General features: G+C 44.6%; 1 protein-coding gene across 1 annotated transcript in view; it reads right to left on the bottom strand.

Annotated features, from left to right (window-relative positions):
* Positions 1 to 18,244, bottom strand: part of RAVER2 (ribonucleoprotein, PTB binding 2) — a 130,626-nt gene that overhangs the window by 100,135 nt on the left and 12,247 nt on the right. Inside the window, exon 2 of the mRNA XM_030205895.1 lies at positions 2,571 to 2,637. Coding sequence (XP_030061755.1) covers positions 2,571 to 2,637 — 67 coding nt within the window. The remainder of the gene's footprint in view (positions 1 to 2,570; positions 2,638 to 18,244) is intronic.

The following is an 18,244-nucleotide window of genomic DNA, read 5'->3' as shown; positions in this document are numbered from 1 at the left end:
CCCTTCACAATGGGATCTACATCCAAGGACTTCATGGGCTCTTTAGAGGGGGGGTGGGGGGGGGGGGAGAGACAGACTCCGGGCTTATGAATAAGTAGACTGCAGGAGAGTCCTCCTCCTTCTCTGAGAAATCTCCTTTCCATCCAGGAAGTCTCCCAAGTTGGAGAGATCCTCCCTCCCGGTCTTCTTTAAGGTCCCAATGGTGGAAAGGGGGTGGCATGGTATCTCGGGCCCCCCTTGCACTGTCCTTCCCAAGACAGGAGAGCACTCCTCAGTCCTGGGGGTCCTCAGCTGCATATCTGCACCCCAGCCACAGGGAGAAGGAAGAATCCACCGACTCCCCTAGTGAAAGCTGCTGCTGCCTCTTAATGTCCTGAAACCATAAGAAATGGTGAATGATAGTTATGGTTCCCACATAAACAGCCTAAGGCGGCAGCCACACAGACATCACATGGAGCACCTCTGCACCAGAACAATCAACTGAAATGGCTAGTTTTCCATCACAAATGGGGCACATGAATCCGGCAGCTGTACTAAGCCGCACCACCTGTCTGCCTGAATCACGGTGGTTTGATCCAGCACACCTGCACCACTTGTCTCTTCCAGGACCTCCCCAGTCCCAGAGAGGTGTCCCTCCCCCTACCCAAACAGTTTTGTCAAGGCCACCCTATTTCCAGCCCTGACACACACCTCCCAGTGACTCTCTCCTCATGCTTTTTGCTTTCATTTTTTATTTAATTTTATTTATTTTGTTAACTTTATCTCCTGGCTCCAATCAAAAGAGAGAAGGAGAGAGGCCAACTGCTCTTTTTTTTTTTTTTTTGGCACTGCAGTGAGCTCATAGGAAGATGTGGGATTTTAAGTCCCTTCCCGACCCCATAACATAGACCCCTCATAGCCACACCAAGCTCACATCCAAGGACAGGGGCCTGGGGCTTAGGAGGACATTACATCAGTGTTCAATGAGAAGCTACAACTTGAATCTAGGACCCAGGAGCTCCTGGCCCAAGAACTTGACCTCACAGGCCCAGATACCAAGCTGAGGCCTGGGCAGTCAGGACTCACAGTTAACTACCATCTGCTGGAAGTAAAGAAATACTGGATAATTCCAGCTATTATGAACAAAGCAAGAACTATGAGCACTATGCCCAGCAATCCATGTACCTACATACATGGCAATCCAGCAATAATAACCTGATTACAATATGTATGCGAACTCAGACATTTCATCTATAACGTCTCTAGAACAATGTGGAGACATCAAGTCTAACAGAAGCACAACAACTCTTCTTTAATATACTTGGAAGCTGCTGCTAAGGTCACGATGTTCCAGGACAATTAGGCTGTTATCAGAACGGACGTCAACGCAGGACTCTTGGAGACACTGTGGCTGGTCAACTTGTACTTGTTTATGTTACTCCAAGGACAGAAAGTATGTCAGTAGTACAGATATAGCTTCTGATTTCTCTATAAAGGGAGCTCTTTATCAGTAAGCAGCTGCTGTGCTAACATCTTCCCCTGAGGAGCAGACCTGAACTGGATCAGATGACATCTGAGGGACATGATGACATCTGAAGGACTGCATCAGATTATGTGCTATGTATCTTTATATTAGTGCTCTGGGGTTGGAGTGACTCTTTGTACTTCAGAGTCTGGTTAGGGATTAATGGACATTTACTCTAAGCTACTTTGTAATGGGATTATCTTTGTCTTTATTCCTGTCTTCCTTATATTATTTGCTGCTATTGCAAATAAAATAATACCCTATTTTTATAATACTTGGGTGTGGAGGTAGTTCCTTCCATTATTTTGGCACAGTGGGCTTGGATCCAAGGATAAGGGGACTACATCTGCACCTGACACCAGAGTTACTAATGTTAGTCTTGTCTGGGACCCCATTTGTTTTCCTGAATTTACACCACGAGTCAGGTACCTCAATAACACCTCAAACAGAGTATCTGTATTGCGTCTACACAGCCAGCATCACCCTGAATACTGGCAACATCATTGGAATAATTCCGTTTTCTCTACCATCATCTGCTGGTTGGAAAGGTGTTACAACCCACTTGCTTGGACTAGAATGGAACAGACAAGGAATTGTAAATGTAAGTATTTTATTTTCCAGCTTATTAGGGATTCTATGAGGGTACAAAATGTTCACTGGTGCTTTTGCACTATAAGCACTATTCCTAAATTCCCTTTCTAGTTGAATCAAATATGTATATTCATGTCACTCCAGAAGAGTAATCTTAGAAAAAGAAACACACATTGAGTGGAGAATACAATATAAATCAGGGGAGGTGGGGGTGAGAGAATACTACAGAAGTATACTTTTCCAGTGTTTATCTAAAACACTTTTTTGTATCAGGGGTAATTTCATCAGCCTTTACTGGTTATCATCTTAAATCAGAAGCCTTATTTACTACATTCTAGAAGGAGGTGTAAAAAAAAAATTAGTAGTAAGCTATTGCTGAGCTAGGGTAGCCACCTCATACAAGTCTCATCTTAATGACTTCTCTCTCAAGATTCACTTTAAAAGTCAGAGATACTAGAATTTAGAAATTACTTACCTGTTCTTTTATTTCTATCCACATAACAGTATTTTAATTCATAGTCTTTCAACAGATCATGGACCTCCTGAAAAACAAACATATTACAATAGTAAGTAAATATTCACTTACATTTAATTACCAGCACCACGCAGATTACATGCTTAAATACAATATGCTGTTTTGCTAACTGTATTTACCCTACCCAACCATCTCAAGTGTGCACAATAATGCATTTTATTTATAACAAATTCAATGGTATGTAGCAAGAAAATGTAGCCTGTACAATTTTGGGCAACATAAATCCAAACTGGAATAACTGGCTATAACTTTAATCTCATTTAATTACACTTTTATATCTTAGGGAAGCAAGACATCAAGATATAGAAACCATGAGTGGTTGCAAAAGTCCTACTTACTCCACAGGGTCTACTACAAAAAAAAAAAAAAAAAAAAGAAAGCAGCACCAATTAGACAGGAATGCTTTTCAGAATGAGAGCAAAATTCCCTCCTGCCTGTGTGTGCTGGAACAGGTGTATTCCTAGTTACATAGGATGCCATTCTCTTGTTACACAGGTGAACAGCTGTCACATATCACATGAATAAAAAATACTGTTCCTTACCATAGGTCTTAATCAGCAAATATTCCCTAGGGGTTTATACTGGTTCTCAACACTGCAAGAAATCAGATGGCTAATGTAAAGAATAATAATTAGAGATGTTTTTTTCTGCATTAGGAACTACAGAAAAGCTGTCCCTATCCTGCAGGGTTTTGTTGCTAGTTAAAGACATTTCATACTCTATGCCAAGAATCTACTACCCAGTGATTGGATAAAAAAAAAAAAGCTAAGGGCTCCTTTTACAAAGCCATGGTAGTGATTAGCACAGCGCCAAACAAATGCAACACAGTCCTTCAATTCCTATGGATTTTGTCGCATTCGACACACGGTAATCACTACTGTACCATTGTAAAAGGAGCCTTAAATACATGAGTAATATAATGAACTTTATTTGATCTTAAAATTTCATTGTCATCCAGCTGGAAGACCTCGTTTGGTGATCCTTTCCCATGAAAACTACCTCCAAAAAATGGAAAATCTCTGGGTAACAAATTAGGAGGTTGGTAATTAGTCTGACTTCTGTGGTGAATAAACTAACGGAAACACTTCTAAAGCGGAGGAAGATTGTGAGGTTTCTAGAATGGACTGCCAGACCTGAGAAGGTAAAATTATGCCTTACCTGCTGATAATTTTCTTTCCTTTACTCACATCAGATGAACCCAGAAACCGATGGGTTGTGTCCATCTACCAGCAGGTGGAGATAGAGATTACCAAACTGAAGGCAGTGGTACCAGATGGCCAGCCCCTCTTTCACTCAGTATCTCTCTCATTACAAACCAGAATCAGGCAAAAAGAATCCGGAAGCCTTCCTTACCAATAAGTCATAACAAAATAAACAGGTGTCACACTGCGTTTTAGTCTGTTTTAACTTCTTCTAGTCCCTTTTTTTTTTATAAGAAAAGAGAACAAAGGAAAACCATACAACGCAAAGAACACGGCTGAACAGGGGAAGGATTCTGGATTCATCTGCTGCGAGTAAAGGAAAGAAAATTATCAGCAGGTACTTCCTTAGCCTCTGAAGCAGATGAATCCAGAAACTGATGGTATGTACCAAAGCAGTCCCTAACCAGGGTGGGAAGCCACCACTCCACTAGACAAAACCACCACGCCAAAGGAAGCATCCAAGAAAGCGGCCCTGTCTACTCTATAGTGTTTTCAAAAAGAATGCAAAGACGCCCAAGTAGCCACCTTACAGATCTTGGTCCAGGGAGAGGCCACCCGTTTCCACCCACGACATTGCCTGCCCTCTTGTGGAATGAGCCTGCAGCGCCTCCAGTGGGGAGCAGCCTTCCAAAATATACGATGAAGAGATTGTTTCCTTCATCCATCAGGTTATAGTCGGCCTAGATGCCGCTTCACCCCACCAAGGCTGGCCTAGAAGCACAAACAAATGATCAGACTGCCGGAAATCATTAGACATCTGTATATAACGAAGGAGAACCCACTTCGAACATCTAAGAGTTCGAGATGTTCTGCCGGAAAGTCCTCCTCCCGAAAGGAGGGAAGAAAAGGAGGCTTACTGATATGAAAAGCTGAGATCACTTTCGGTAAAAACAAAAAAGGCACCATACGCAATGTGACCCTCCCCAACTCTGAAAATTGAAGAAAAGGATCCCGGCACAACAAGGCTTGAATCTCAGAGACCCTATACACTGATGCAATAGCCACAAATAACACCGCCTTCAGAATGAGATCCTTGTCTGAAGCCCTCCTCAAAGTCTCAAAGGGAGCCCTCTACAGGGCCCAAAGAACTAAATAGAGGTTCCAGTGCGGACACAGCCAACGAAGTGAAGGACAAAGATGAAGCACATCTTGTGGAAAACGGCCCAAATCCAGATGAGAGGCCAAAGAAGAGCCTGACATGCACCCCTTGTAGCAGGTCAGAGAGTTCCCACCGGAACACGAAGCGAATTGTAAGTCAGACACTTCTGTAAACCATCCTGCAAGAAGGCCAGAAGCTGTGGAACTGAGGCTTTAAGTGGTGACCAAGTGTGGTCTGCACACCACGCCTAAAAGGTTCGCCACACTCAAGCATACACTGTCTAAGTAGGCCACTTCTGAGTACACAAGGTAACTATCACTGTATTGGAATAGCTCTTCTTTCTCAATCGTGACCTCTCAAGAGCCAGGCCATAAGACCAAAGCAGGAGGGATCCTCCATCAGCAATGGGCTCTGGTGCAGGAGGTCGAGGCTGGCCAGAAGCCGAAAAGTTGCTTTTATCAGAAGACAAATCAAATCTGCATACCAAGGACACCAGGGCCAATCTGGCGCCACCAGAATGACCCAGCCTCGATGGCGCTCAATCTTGTGGAGCACCTGACCAATTAACGGCAACGGAGTAAAAACGAAAAGCAGCGCCTCCTCCAGCCAGGGCTGCAGGAGAGCGACCAGTCCTGCCAATCTGAACTCCTTCCTTCTGCTGAAGGTGGTGGATACCTTGGCATCCTGTTTAATGTCTGGTGTCTCCCACCTCTGGCAAATCAGGAGAAACACCTCCGCAGTCAGTTCCCATTCCACTAAATCCAGCAGATGACAGCTGAGGAAATCCACCTGCACATTGAAATGCCCTGCTATGTGCACCACCAACAGACAAAGAACATGAGCTTCGGCCCACATCATCAGATAACATGCCTCGGCAGCCAGGGCCAGACTCTGAGACCCCCCCCCCCCCACCCCCCGCCGACTGATGTACACCACCGCCGTTGTAGTTTCTGACAGAGCACGAATAACCTAGCCCGTCAACATGTCCTGAAAAACTCGCAGAGCATTTACCACAGCACAGTGAAGACAATGAGCTCTCCAACCTCATAGGTTGGCATCCCTTATCGCTACAAGCTACTGTGGGGACGATGCCATCCCTTTCAGCAGGGTGTCCTCGCGAAGCCACCAGCTCATGCTCTGACGAGCCTGAGGAAGCCATGGAAGGTGCGGCTGATACTTCTGGGAAACCGGAGACCATCTGCTCAACAAGAGAATGTTGCAGAGAGCGCATGTGAGCTCTTGTCCACGGAACTACCTTCCAAGTGGCCGCCATCGAGCGCAACACCTGAAAGTAGTTCCAGGCTCAGGGACTCGATAACTGCAGCAGGTTGCGCACCCAACTCTAACTTGGCCCTTCTCTCTTCCAGCAAGAAGACTCAACTCTGAGCTGTGTCGAATCGAATCCCCAGGTAATTCAAGGTCCGAGAAGGAATGAGGGGACTCTTGGAACAATTGATGACCCAGCCCAAGGACTGCAAAAGTGCAATGATCTGGGCCATGGCCCTGCGACTCTCCTGCTCCGAGTCCGCTCAGGTCAGCCACTTGTCGAGACAGGGATGCATTCTGATGCCCTCCTTCTGGAGAAAGGCTCCCACCATCACCATGACCCTGGAGAAGGTGCGGGAAGCAGAAGCCAGAACAAAGCCCTAAATTGAAAATGGCACCCCAGAATGGCAAAACACAGGAACCACTAATGTGGAGGCCAAATAGAGATCTGCAAAGAGGCCTCTTTGAGGTCTAGGGCCATCAGAAACTCTCTCAGCCACACCGCTGCCACCACGGACTGCAGAGTCTCCATTCAGAAATGCCTACTGACTCTGCCTGTACCTGGATTACTCTCTTGACCCGCTGCCTGCTTACTGACTTTGCCTGTACCTGGATTACCCTCTTGCCTTGCTGCCTGCTTACTGACTTTGCCTGTAACTGGATTACCCTCTTGCCTGTTTGCCTATTGACATTGCCTGTACCTGAATTACTCCCCTGCCTGCTGCTTGCCTGTTGACTTTGCCTGTACCTGGATCACTCTCTTGCCTGCCTGGCCGATACGTTCACCACCCCGCTTCCAGCTCCGTCTCGTAAGCTCTGCAGGCCACCCGCACCTAGGGGCTCAACCTCTAGGGAACGGCAGTCAGCGCAGGTGAAACCCAGGGTTGTCTAGCTGCCAAGCAGAACCTGGTCTGAGTACCGGGCTCAGCAGCACTCTACTTGGTACAAGAACTCAAGTCTGACACAGACTCCCTCCTCTGATTTCGTTCCATGGCCAAAGATCAGCAAGATATTCAAGAGGATTGCACTGCACAGGGGCCCAGTGATTCTAGATGCTCCGGATTGGCCCAGGAGGCCATGATATGCGGATGTTGTCAAGCCATAGACTGATCCTGAGGGAATACAAAAATAACCATGAGGATTGCTTGACTCACTGCCTCAGATCTTGACATCTTCAAGAGCCCAATTAAATCCAAACTGTATTGAGTCAACTCTTTAATTTCCCCAGAAGCATTCTGAGCTCTTAAAGGTAAGTTTTTTGCTGAAATATAATATACTTTAGAGAATGGAGTTATGCATTACCTCTTCCATATATTTCTTCAATAAACCTGTAGAGGATAAAATCAGGTGTCTTGGAAAATTGTAAAAATGCAAATTAAGATATATCTCTGAGCATTCTCCAAAACCTCTCGTTTCCTTGCGGTTAGCGTTTTATCTTCACCAAAGCTTTTGTAAGGTAGTAGCCTCAACCTCAATTTTATCCAATCTAATCTGCACACTTCCAACATTAGTGGCAATCTCAGTTGTAGTCACAACAGCAGTCAAATTACAATAGACTGATGAAGCAAAATAACTGCGTCCCATAAAGAACCAAGGGTAACAATTATCTGGCCTGGTTAACAAAGATACCAACAATGAAGGCCTCAGAACATGCTCCTGTACCTGGGCAGAATTTGATGTTTCCGGAGCTACCATTGTTCTTGTTACATTCAGGGTCAGAGAAATCTTCTCACCGAGTGTTTGAACTTCCCTGTGTCTCTTCATTTGATCTGCAATTCCCCTCTGTAGTTGAGTAGCCAACTGTGACAGCTGTAGCTGCAAATCCCGAGCTGAAGATGCCGTTACTGGAGGAGGTGGAGCTACCGGTGGCACAGGGCTCAGCATCGTATCAAGCTCACTTAAGGATGTTGCTTTTAATGCCCCAATAAAGCTGGATCGTGGGAGTTCAGAAAAAACAGTAAGCAGTTCTGGGATAGTTGTCTGCCTGTAGGGAGAAGCTTGCTGGGTCTCTGAGGGAAAGTCCTGTACTTCTTTGTTTTTCCCCATAACAAGGAAACATCCAGAGTTGCTTACTACGTCCTTCCTTAGGGACGCCATTTTGGTCCCACCCAGGTGTCTGTTTTCTGCCAAAGGTGGTTTCAGTTTTCCATTTAAATCTGCCAGTTTCTCTCCCCTTCTTTCACAGGGAGGATTACCCAGAGGAGTTTCGTTTCCTCCAGTGTTTGGATGTTTGAACAATTCTTCTTAGATACCAACAAGTTCAGGAGATCAGACCATTTTTTGTGCTGTTTGCTGGCTGCAAGAAGAGCAACTAAGGCTACCATTGCGAAGTGGCTTAAGGAGGCCATCTCTTCTGTGTACTTGATAGCTGGGCGATCTTTTCCACTGAATATGAAGGCACATTCCACAAGAGCGCAATCAATCTCTATTGATGAAATTTGTCGATCAGCCAGTTGATCCTCTGCTCACACCTTTGTGAAGCATTACAGATTGGATGTGTTGGCCTGGACTGACTCGGCCTTTGGGGCCTTGGTCCTTTCTGCAGGGATTGCAGTGTCCTGCCCTACTTTGTTACATCCCGCAGGTCTTTGAATTGATTTTGAAGGGTGACATGGAAGGAAAAATTAGTTCTTATCTGATGATGATTTTGTTCTCATTAGTTTTGACTGATACACTCACACACACTCTCCTGTCAGTAGGCAGGCAGCAGGTCAAGAGAGTGATCCAGGCACAGGCAAAGTCAGTAGGCAGGCAGCAGGCAACAGAGTAATCCAGGTACAGGCAAAGTCAGCACCGTGGGACAAGTAGATAAGAAACATACTACTGAGCAAGTAACACCTACCAAAGTAGAAGCCAAAGCATGATGCCAAGGAAGAGCTCAGCTGATAAAATGCTGGCATCTGACATCAGCAGGAACCAGCAGGAAGAAGGAGAACAGCCATAGGACAAGAGCAGGTGAAGGAGGAACCGGAAGACCAATAGGAGAGAAGCAAGGGAAGCCAGGCAGAGGGAGAGCAGACACAGGTGGGTGGAAGCAAGGCAAGGAGCCTGGAAGCCAGGCAGAGAGAGAGAGCAGACACAGGTGCATGGAAGCAAAGCAATTAAGGAGCCTGCAACCACCACTCTCTGAACAAACCCAGAGAAGAACTACACATACATGGCTCAGGGCAGTGCCAGTCAAGTATGCATGTCGATGGGACCCCGTGCAGCCCGAGGACACCGCTTGCGTTGAGGTAAGGGACATTCGACCAGGCAGGACTGAAGCAGAGCATCTACAGCCTCTGACCCAAACTCCCTCCTTCTGCTGAAGGATTGGGGTGCTTCGGTGTTTTGTTTGTGGCCTTCAAGTCCAGAACAGGAACTCCCCACTGGGATGTTACCCTCTGACATGATTCGATAGAGAGCTCCCACTCCCCCAGATCTGGTAGGTTCCTGCTGGGGTAATCTGTCTGCACATTCAGCACTCCCACTATGTGCGATGCAACGAGAACTAAAATGATGGCGCCCACTAGCAGAGAAGACTCGATTCCTGAGCCAAAGCAGCACTCTTCGTGCAACCCTGCCTGGTGACATATGCGGCCACCGTTGCATTGTCCGAAAGAACCCGAACTGCTTTGCCTTGTATAAGGATCAAGAATGACTGCAAACCTGATGGCTCTCAACTCCAAGCAGTATATTAGCCATGTTGCTTCCACTGAAGACCATAGGCCCTGAGCATCTAGCCCCTACAATGAACTCCCCAGCCAGTAGTCACTACCCCAGTCCAGCATCACCAGGGAGACCCCCCCCCCTCACCAGGCACAGCCACCAGCGAGCACCGAGCCTCACCTGGGCCAGCCATGATAGTCTCCAAACATGGGGGAACAGCAACTGAGAAACACCATCTGAAGCGGACAAATGTGGAATCTTGCCCACTGAAGAACATCCGGAGTAGAAGCCATCATGCTCACAACCTGCTCAAGGAGTCAGGAGGTGGAGCAGAACCTGAATAAATTCAAAGCCTGCAGCACCTCATTTTCTTTTTCCTTTCATCTATCCTATCAACATTGTAGTTCTTCCCTTTTTCCCCCATATGTTTCATGTGCTGTTATTATATTCATACCCTAATCCTTCTCGCTATATGTTTAATACCTAAGCCGCCTGGACACAAACTTTGATAGGCAGGATAGCAAACTCCTTAATAAACTTGAGCAAGGTTAACACCTGCAACCGGATCTTCAGCTGCCGTGACCTTGGGAGCAGGGCTCTGCCCTTCCCAGTATCGAGAACTACTCTGCGACACTGAGAAGGGATCAAACAACTCTCGGTGAAGTTGAAGTCGACAACCCAACCCACCAACTGCAGCAGACCAATCACTCTGGCAATCGCCTGCTCACTCTCCTAAAGAGAGGATGCTCCAATTAGCCAATCATCCAGCTATGAGTGCACATGATGCCTTCTTGCCGCAAGAAGGCTGCGACTACCACCATCACCTTGGAGAAGATCCTTGGGGCCATCGTCAGACCAAAGGCATCACCTGGAACAGAAAATGCTCCCAGAGTACTAAAAAGCGAAGAAAACGCTAAGTTATCCCTTGAACCAATGGGTCAGGGTTTCGTACGTAGCACGAAACGAGTAAAAAAAAGCGAAGAAAACGCTGATGAGGCAGCCAAATCGGAATGTGAGAGTACGCCTCAGATCGAGAGGTAAGAAATTCTCCGGGCTGAACCAATGTGATGACAGACCTCAAGGTCTCCATTCTGAAGTGTTGGTCAAAACAGGTCAGGAGCCAGCACCAGAGAGCTGCACAGATTATGCCTATCCACCTCTAGAGACAGAGAATACTGGAAGTGAGGCTACTGCATAGTGGACTACATGGCAGAGCTCTGGCATTCTCCATCTCCACCTGCTGGTAGATGGGCATAACCCTCAGGTCTTTGGACTGATCTGCAGGACGAGACGGAAAACATATTTTTGTGGGTGCGATGACGAATATAGCCCCCTACAGTATTTAAACCAAACAGTACGGGTTTTTAAAGGCTATTTTTGAATGAGTACCCGCAACAGAATAATTATAAAAGTTGTTGACAAAATAAAATTTTTGAAGGTTGTATACTTATAAGGAAAATGCACCTTTCCTATGAGAGACAGCCAAAATATTCTGATCATAACATTCTGAAAAAATGCAAGTGAGAGAGAGCAGAATGGAGGAGTAGCTAGCAAAGAGTGACCTGAGGAAACCAGAGTTCAAATTCCCCAATGATCCTTGTAACCTCGAACAAGTTAATCCACCCTCCATTGCCTCAAATTACAAAAAAAAAAAAAAAAGTGATTATAAGCCCTCTAGCAACAGGAAAATACCTAGCATACCTGAATATAACTTGCCTTGAACTACTAGTGAAAAGGTGGGAATTAAAATTCAAACAAAGACAAAATAAATTTGGTAAAATCAAATCTGACTACATCCATCATCTACAGGACTCTTACTGATATATCCTACAGACAAATGGTTTGCTATGTTAATGATTACCAAGATCAAGGCAAAAATATTTTTCAATGAAATAACCAGTTGGATTAATGGATGCATTAAACATACAGAGAATAATGGGTCAATGTGTTAACTAGTAAATCTGGCTGGAGAAGCAGATGATCAGGTATTGGTAGAGGGAATAGTTTTACAAGATCTCTGCAAGCAAATTTTTAATTATTTGATGAAGTGAACAGAGCAGAATATCAGGGGGCTGTAGCCTTTGACACTATATAAGAACATAAGCGTTGCCATACTGGCACAGACCGAAGGTCCACCAAGCCCAGTACCATGTTCCCAACAGTGGCCAATCTAGGTCACAAGTACCTGGCAAGATCCCAAAACAGGACAATACATTTTATTCTAATTATCCTAGAAATAAGCAGTGGATTTTACCAAGTCCATCTTAATAATGGCTTATGGCTTTTCTTTTAGGAAAATATCCAAACGTTTTTAAACCCTAACTGCTTTTACCACATTCTCTGGCAATGAGTTTAATTGTATGTTGAGTAATTTTCACCGATTTGTTTTAAATTTACTACTTTGTAGCTTCATTGCATGTCCCCTAGTCCTAGTATTTTTGGAAAGAGTAAAACAGGCGATTCATATCTACCTCTTCCACTTCACTCCTCTATCATATCTCCCCTCAGCTGTCTTTTCTCCAAGCTGAAGAGCTCTAGTCACTTTAGCCTTTCCTCATAGGGAAGTTATCTCATAACCTTTATCATTTTCATTGCTCTTCTCTGTACATTTTCTAAATTCCACTATTATCTTTTTTGAGATGTGAGGAAAAAGATTCCACACAGTATTCAAGGTGCGGTCACACCATCAGTGATACAAAGGCATTATAACATTAATAATACCTAACATTATATTTGTTTTCTTTGCCACCACTGCACACTGAGCAGAGGGTTTCAACATATTGTCAACGATGACACGTAGATCCTTTTCCTGGTCGGCGACTCCTAATGTGGAATCTTGCATCACATAGCTATACATTGGGTTCCTCTTTCTCACATGTATCACTTAAACGTTTCGTCATCTGCCATTTGGATGCCCAGTTTCCCAATCTCGTAAGAGTTAATGTGTTAACTAGTAGATGATGAACAAGCTGGAAACGAAAATGGGCAGTAAGTTGATTAAACAAAAGGATTCAGAAAAATGTGACAATGGGGAAGTCACGAAGAGGACTGGGGGCACAAGAACTATAGCTAAGCCTAGTCCCTGTCCAAGTCTTTATATGCAAGGACTAAAAAGGAAATTGTACCATTTGCAAATAACATGAAAATCAGCAAAAATATAACAAGAGAAGGAAGATGGAAAATATTATAAATATTTTTTAAATGGAATGGTCCAAGGTTTGAGAATTGTGCTATAATAAAAATAATAAGACACACTAAAAAATCATGCATTTAGAGCACAGAACTACAAGAACCAAATACTATTTGGAGGAAAAGATCTAGAGCACAAGAACTAGGGTACACTGTGAGTTCACTACAGCCACAAAAAAAAAGGGCTTTACATACACTACCTTTTTCTGCCTCCTCCATCCCAAGACCCTACAGGAGGACAGCAGTACAGCCACTTTACATGGCACCATCAGCTATTTCAATTTTGCCAACATTCGTTTTAGGTCATCAGTTACCATCTACAATTTAAACCTTGGGTCAGTGTAAGTAACAACAATAAGAAAGTCATCATGAAAAGTTAATTCACAGATTTTACTGTATCTGACAGCATTTTCTTTATTCCATCAGACAAGTTATTCATGTATAGGAGCAAAGACCTTACAGCAGGCAAAACTACAGAAACTGTAGATGACAACTTGATTACTTTGCGAAATAGTTGTTCAAATAGCTTCAGAGTTATCACACTGCTCATCAATGACCACTGCTGCATATTTAGTCCCTTAACATTATCCATTTCAAGCAAACCAAACGTTCCAACATATAAAATGTTGAGTTTCATCTAGTCACTATATCAGCTAGCAGCTGATAATGAGGCAGACCCAATTCAAGCTCAATACATGTAGACAAGATGTGGTGGCATTTGAATGTTTAAAGCATACCAGTTTTCTGGTCATATGAATTAATAACACGACAAACCTGTGAGAATAAGGAAACATTAGCAAAATGTCCTTCAGAACTTTAGTTATGTTGGCTCCATTGTCTTGTAAGACAACATGGACTCGGCTTTTCTCAATGTTCCTTTTTGTATTTCCAACTCAGCTCCTGCTAGACAAGCTCCAGTGTGACTACCATGAAAAAACTCACAATGCAATACAGCAAACTGTTGCTGAAAATAATCACTAATCCAGTGATAATCACTAATCCAATTCAGTTGTGTTTTCCGATGTCCAACAACCAGGCATGAGAGATGATATGTTTGACTTATCAGTACCTCATTCACACGGTGACAGGATGACCCTTTCTGAAAAATACTTCTTTGATAGCAATTTATACTTAGGTTCTAAAGCTGCTAACTTCTGGAAGCCAATGTCCTCAATAACAGAGAAAGGCTGGATATCTACAGCTATCATCTCACCAATACCTTCGTAAATCTTTTGGGTCTCTAGGCTATCACTTACTGTTTTTGTTCAAAATCAAATCTCTTACACTGTTGGTCTTCGTTTTTCCTGACTGGGCTTTAGATGGGCATTGCATCACACGTCACCAACACAGATTTAAATTCCTCCTGATGTTTGTGCTTGAAGTGGTTGTTGAAAGCAGATATAGTCAAATTGTTAGACTGGCCGACACCAACCGAAATCATTGCTCTGCACATGCTGCAGATCGCTTTGCTCAAATCTTCGTCCATAACCATAACTTTTTTTTCCATACCAGGCCTTTTTTATCCAATATGTTTATGTTTAAATCTGTTTATTGACGTATTATATAAAACATATATACATCATGCCCAGCAAATAACCTTACTAATACAACAGACAACTTGTAATCCGTCCACATACATCAAATCATTTTCTTCTTTTATCCCTAGACACCCCCTCCCCCCGCCCTCCCTTTTAGTTTAAGGTTCAACAGTTTTTATTAATGACAATTCAAAGATAACACCGTTAACCTGGTGCATATATTTATCCAATATGTTTAAACGCTTATAAATAAAAACACTCTGAGCCATTGGACCATATAGCTGCACATCAACGCTCTGAGCCAATGAAGGACAGAGAGGCAGGGCCACTCCCTCTAATCTCACTGGCGCAGCAGTTGTACATCCTCGAGCTATGTGCCAACAACACTGGAGAGGGCAGTCCTTCCTTTCTCTCCTTCATTGGCTCAGAGCGTTGTGACGCGCAGCTGTATGGGTCATGCAGCTGGAAGTGAAGGAGGGAGTGTTCCATATCTTGCGGAAGCAGGAGCTGAAGAAACTGCTGAACAGTAAGACGCTTTCTTAAACATCTTAGCAGTCGCTGCCAGATCTCCAGTCAACTAAGGAACCGGAAATACAAAGGGATCGCAGGACAGAATTAAAACCAAATGGGCATTCGCTTTTATAGTGCAAGTATTACTCATATTCAAATTTAAATCGCTATTCGGCTGAATATGAATAATATATTTGGTGCACTATTCGGGCCCAAATGAATTCAAATCCGAATATTCGGTACAGCTCTAATCTTTAGTAACAGACTCCCACTTAAGGGGTCTACAATGGAAATAATAGTTGCTTACCTGTAACAGTAATTTTCCGTGGACATAAGATCTTGTAGCCACACCTATGAATTTGATCGACCCGGTATTCCAAAAGCATAATTCTAGATACAAATCAGAGCATGCTCATGAATTCCCACCTTATTGTACAGTATACCCTGTAACAGTATAAAACACTCAGTTTAATGCAAAAAGTGAATGATACCTAAGGAGGAAGGGAGGAATTGTGTGGCTACAAGATCTTATATCCACAGAAAACTACCGTTACAGGTAAGCAAATATTATTTTTCCATGGAGATGATCTTATAGCCCCATCTATAAAGACTCCCAAGCTTTGACAGGTTACATATAAATTCCATAATTTTTTTTTTTGAGAAGTATAACAAAAACATACTAGTAATAAGAATTGTACCTGTGTATGGAGGAGGAGGAGGTAAGGTATTGTTCAGATAGTATTTTCAAGAATGGTTTGATCAAATCTGGAGTCCTCTCGTGAAGCCACGTTCCAGAAAGTACAATTTGGAGAAAGTATGAATTGACGACTATATTGCAGTTTGACAAATATTCAGGACTGATGCTCTATGAAGATGCACAAGTGAAGTCGCCATAGCTCTTATTTTATGAGCTGTGATGTGTGGAATGGAGTCTGCATCTTAAGGTGAAGATCTTTTATAACAAATGTTTATACAATTCGCAATATATCCAGATAAAAGTACGCTTAGATACTGGTTGATGATGTTTTGATTCATAAGAAAGGAGTAGTTGAGAAGGACTATTTAGATAAGCCATACTTTTTAAATAAATTGTAAGAGCTCTGGTGCAGTCTAGCGTATGTAGACATTGTTGAGTTGGTGTTTCGTGTGGTGGTGGATAGCGAATGATACATACCTGTAGCATGTGTTCTCCGAGGACAGCAGGCTGATTGTTCTCACAGTTCATGTGACTCCCATGGCTCGCCTTCACGAGACCTGCTCAATTGACCCTAGCTTCCCAGTGGTGTCAAGCCACCGGGAATCTAGAAGATGTCATCCGCCTCCCCATCAGTTGCCGCAATTCACTGCACTGGTAGACCATTCGGACCAATTTGACCCTGGGACGTCCATTCCAAATTCCGCAACCCACGAAAGTGCTGACGACGGATGCATCTCGCCTGGGGTGGGGAGCTCATGTCGATGGGCTTCACACCCAGGGACTGTGGTCCCTCCAGGAACAGGATCTTCAGATCAAACTCCTGGAGCTCTGAGCGGTCTGGAACACACTGAAGGCCTTCAGAGATCGGCTGTCCTGTCAAATTATCCAAATTCGGACAATCAGGTTGCAATGTATTACATCAACAAACAGGGGGGCACCGGATCTCGCCCCCTGTGTCAGGAAGCCGTCGGGCTGTGGCGTTGGGCCTGCCAGTTCGGCATGCTTCTTCAAGCCACATACCTGGCAGGTGTAAACAACAGTCTGGCCGACAGACTGAGCAGAGTCATGCAACCGCACGAGTGGTCACTTCATTCCAGAGTGGTACGAAAGATCTTCCGAGAGTGGGGCACTCCCTCGGTGGACCTTTTCGCCTCTCAGACCAACCACAAGCTGCCTCTGTTCTGTTCCAGACTACAGGCACACGGCAGACTAGCGTCGGATGCCTTTCTCCTCCATTGGGGGACCGGTCTCCTTTATGCTTATCCTCCCATACCTTTGGTGGGGAAGACCTTACTGAAGTTCAAGCAAGACCACGGCACCATGATTCTGATTGTGCCCTTTTGGCCCCGTCAGATCTGGTTCCCTCTACTTTTGGAGTTGTCCTCTGAAGAACCGTGGAGATTGGAGTGTTTTCCGACTCTCATTTCGCAGAACGAAGGAGCGCTTCTGCACCCCAACCTTCAGTCTCTGGCTCTCACGGCCTGGATGTTGAGGGCGTAGACTTTGCTTCGTTGGGTCTGTCGGAGGGTGTCTCCCGCGTCTTGCTTGCCTCTAGGAAGGATTCCACTAAAAAGAGTTACTTTTTCAAGTGGAGGAGGTTTGACGTTTGGTGTGAGAGCAAGGCCCTAGAACCTCGTTCTTGTCCTACACAGAACCTGCTTGAATACCTTCTGCACTTATCAGAGTCTGGCCTCAAGACCAACTCAGTAAGGAATCACCTTAGTGCAATTAGTGCTTACCATCATCATGTAGAGGGTAAAGCCATCTCTGGAGAGCCTTTAGTCGTCCGATTTATCTTGTCAAGGCCCCCTGTCAAGCCTCCTGCAGTGTCATGGGATCTCAACATAGTCCTCACCCAGCTGATGAAACCTCCTTTTGAGCCACTGAATTCCTGCCATCTGAAGTACTTGACCTGGAAGGTCATTTTCTTGGTGGCAGTTACTTCAGCTCGTAGAGTCAGTGAGCTGCAAGCCCTGGTAGCTCATGCTCCTTATACAAAATTTCATCATAATAGGGTAGTACTCCGCACTCACCCCAAGTTTCTGCCAAAGGTGGTGTCAGAGTTCCATCTTAACCAGTCAATTGTCTTGCCAACATTCTTTCCCAGACCGCATACCCGCCCTGCTGAACGTCAGTTGCACACATTGGACTGCAAGCGAGCTTTGTCCTTCTAGCTGGAGTGGACACAGCCCCACAGACAGTCCGCCCAATTGTTTATTTCCTTTGACCCCAATAGGAAGGGGGGTCGCTGTCGGGAAACGCACCATCTCCAATTGGCTAGCAGATTGCATTTCCTTCACTTACGCCCAGGCTAGGCTGACTCTTGAGGGTCATGTCACGGCTCATAGTGTTAGAGCCATGGCAGCGTCGGTGGCCCACTTGAAGTCAGCCACTATTGAAGAGATTTGCAAAGCTGCGACGTGGTCATCTGTCCACACATTCACATCTCATTACTGCCTGCAGCA

The sequence above is a fragment of the Microcaecilia unicolor genome, chromosome 6 (genome assembly GCF_901765095.1).
Source record: "Microcaecilia unicolor chromosome 6, aMicUni1.1, whole genome shotgun sequence".
Taxonomy (NCBI): Eukaryota; Metazoa; Chordata; class Amphibia; order Gymnophiona; family Siphonopidae; genus Microcaecilia; species Microcaecilia unicolor.
This window is presented reverse-complemented; position numbering and strand designations above follow the sequence as displayed.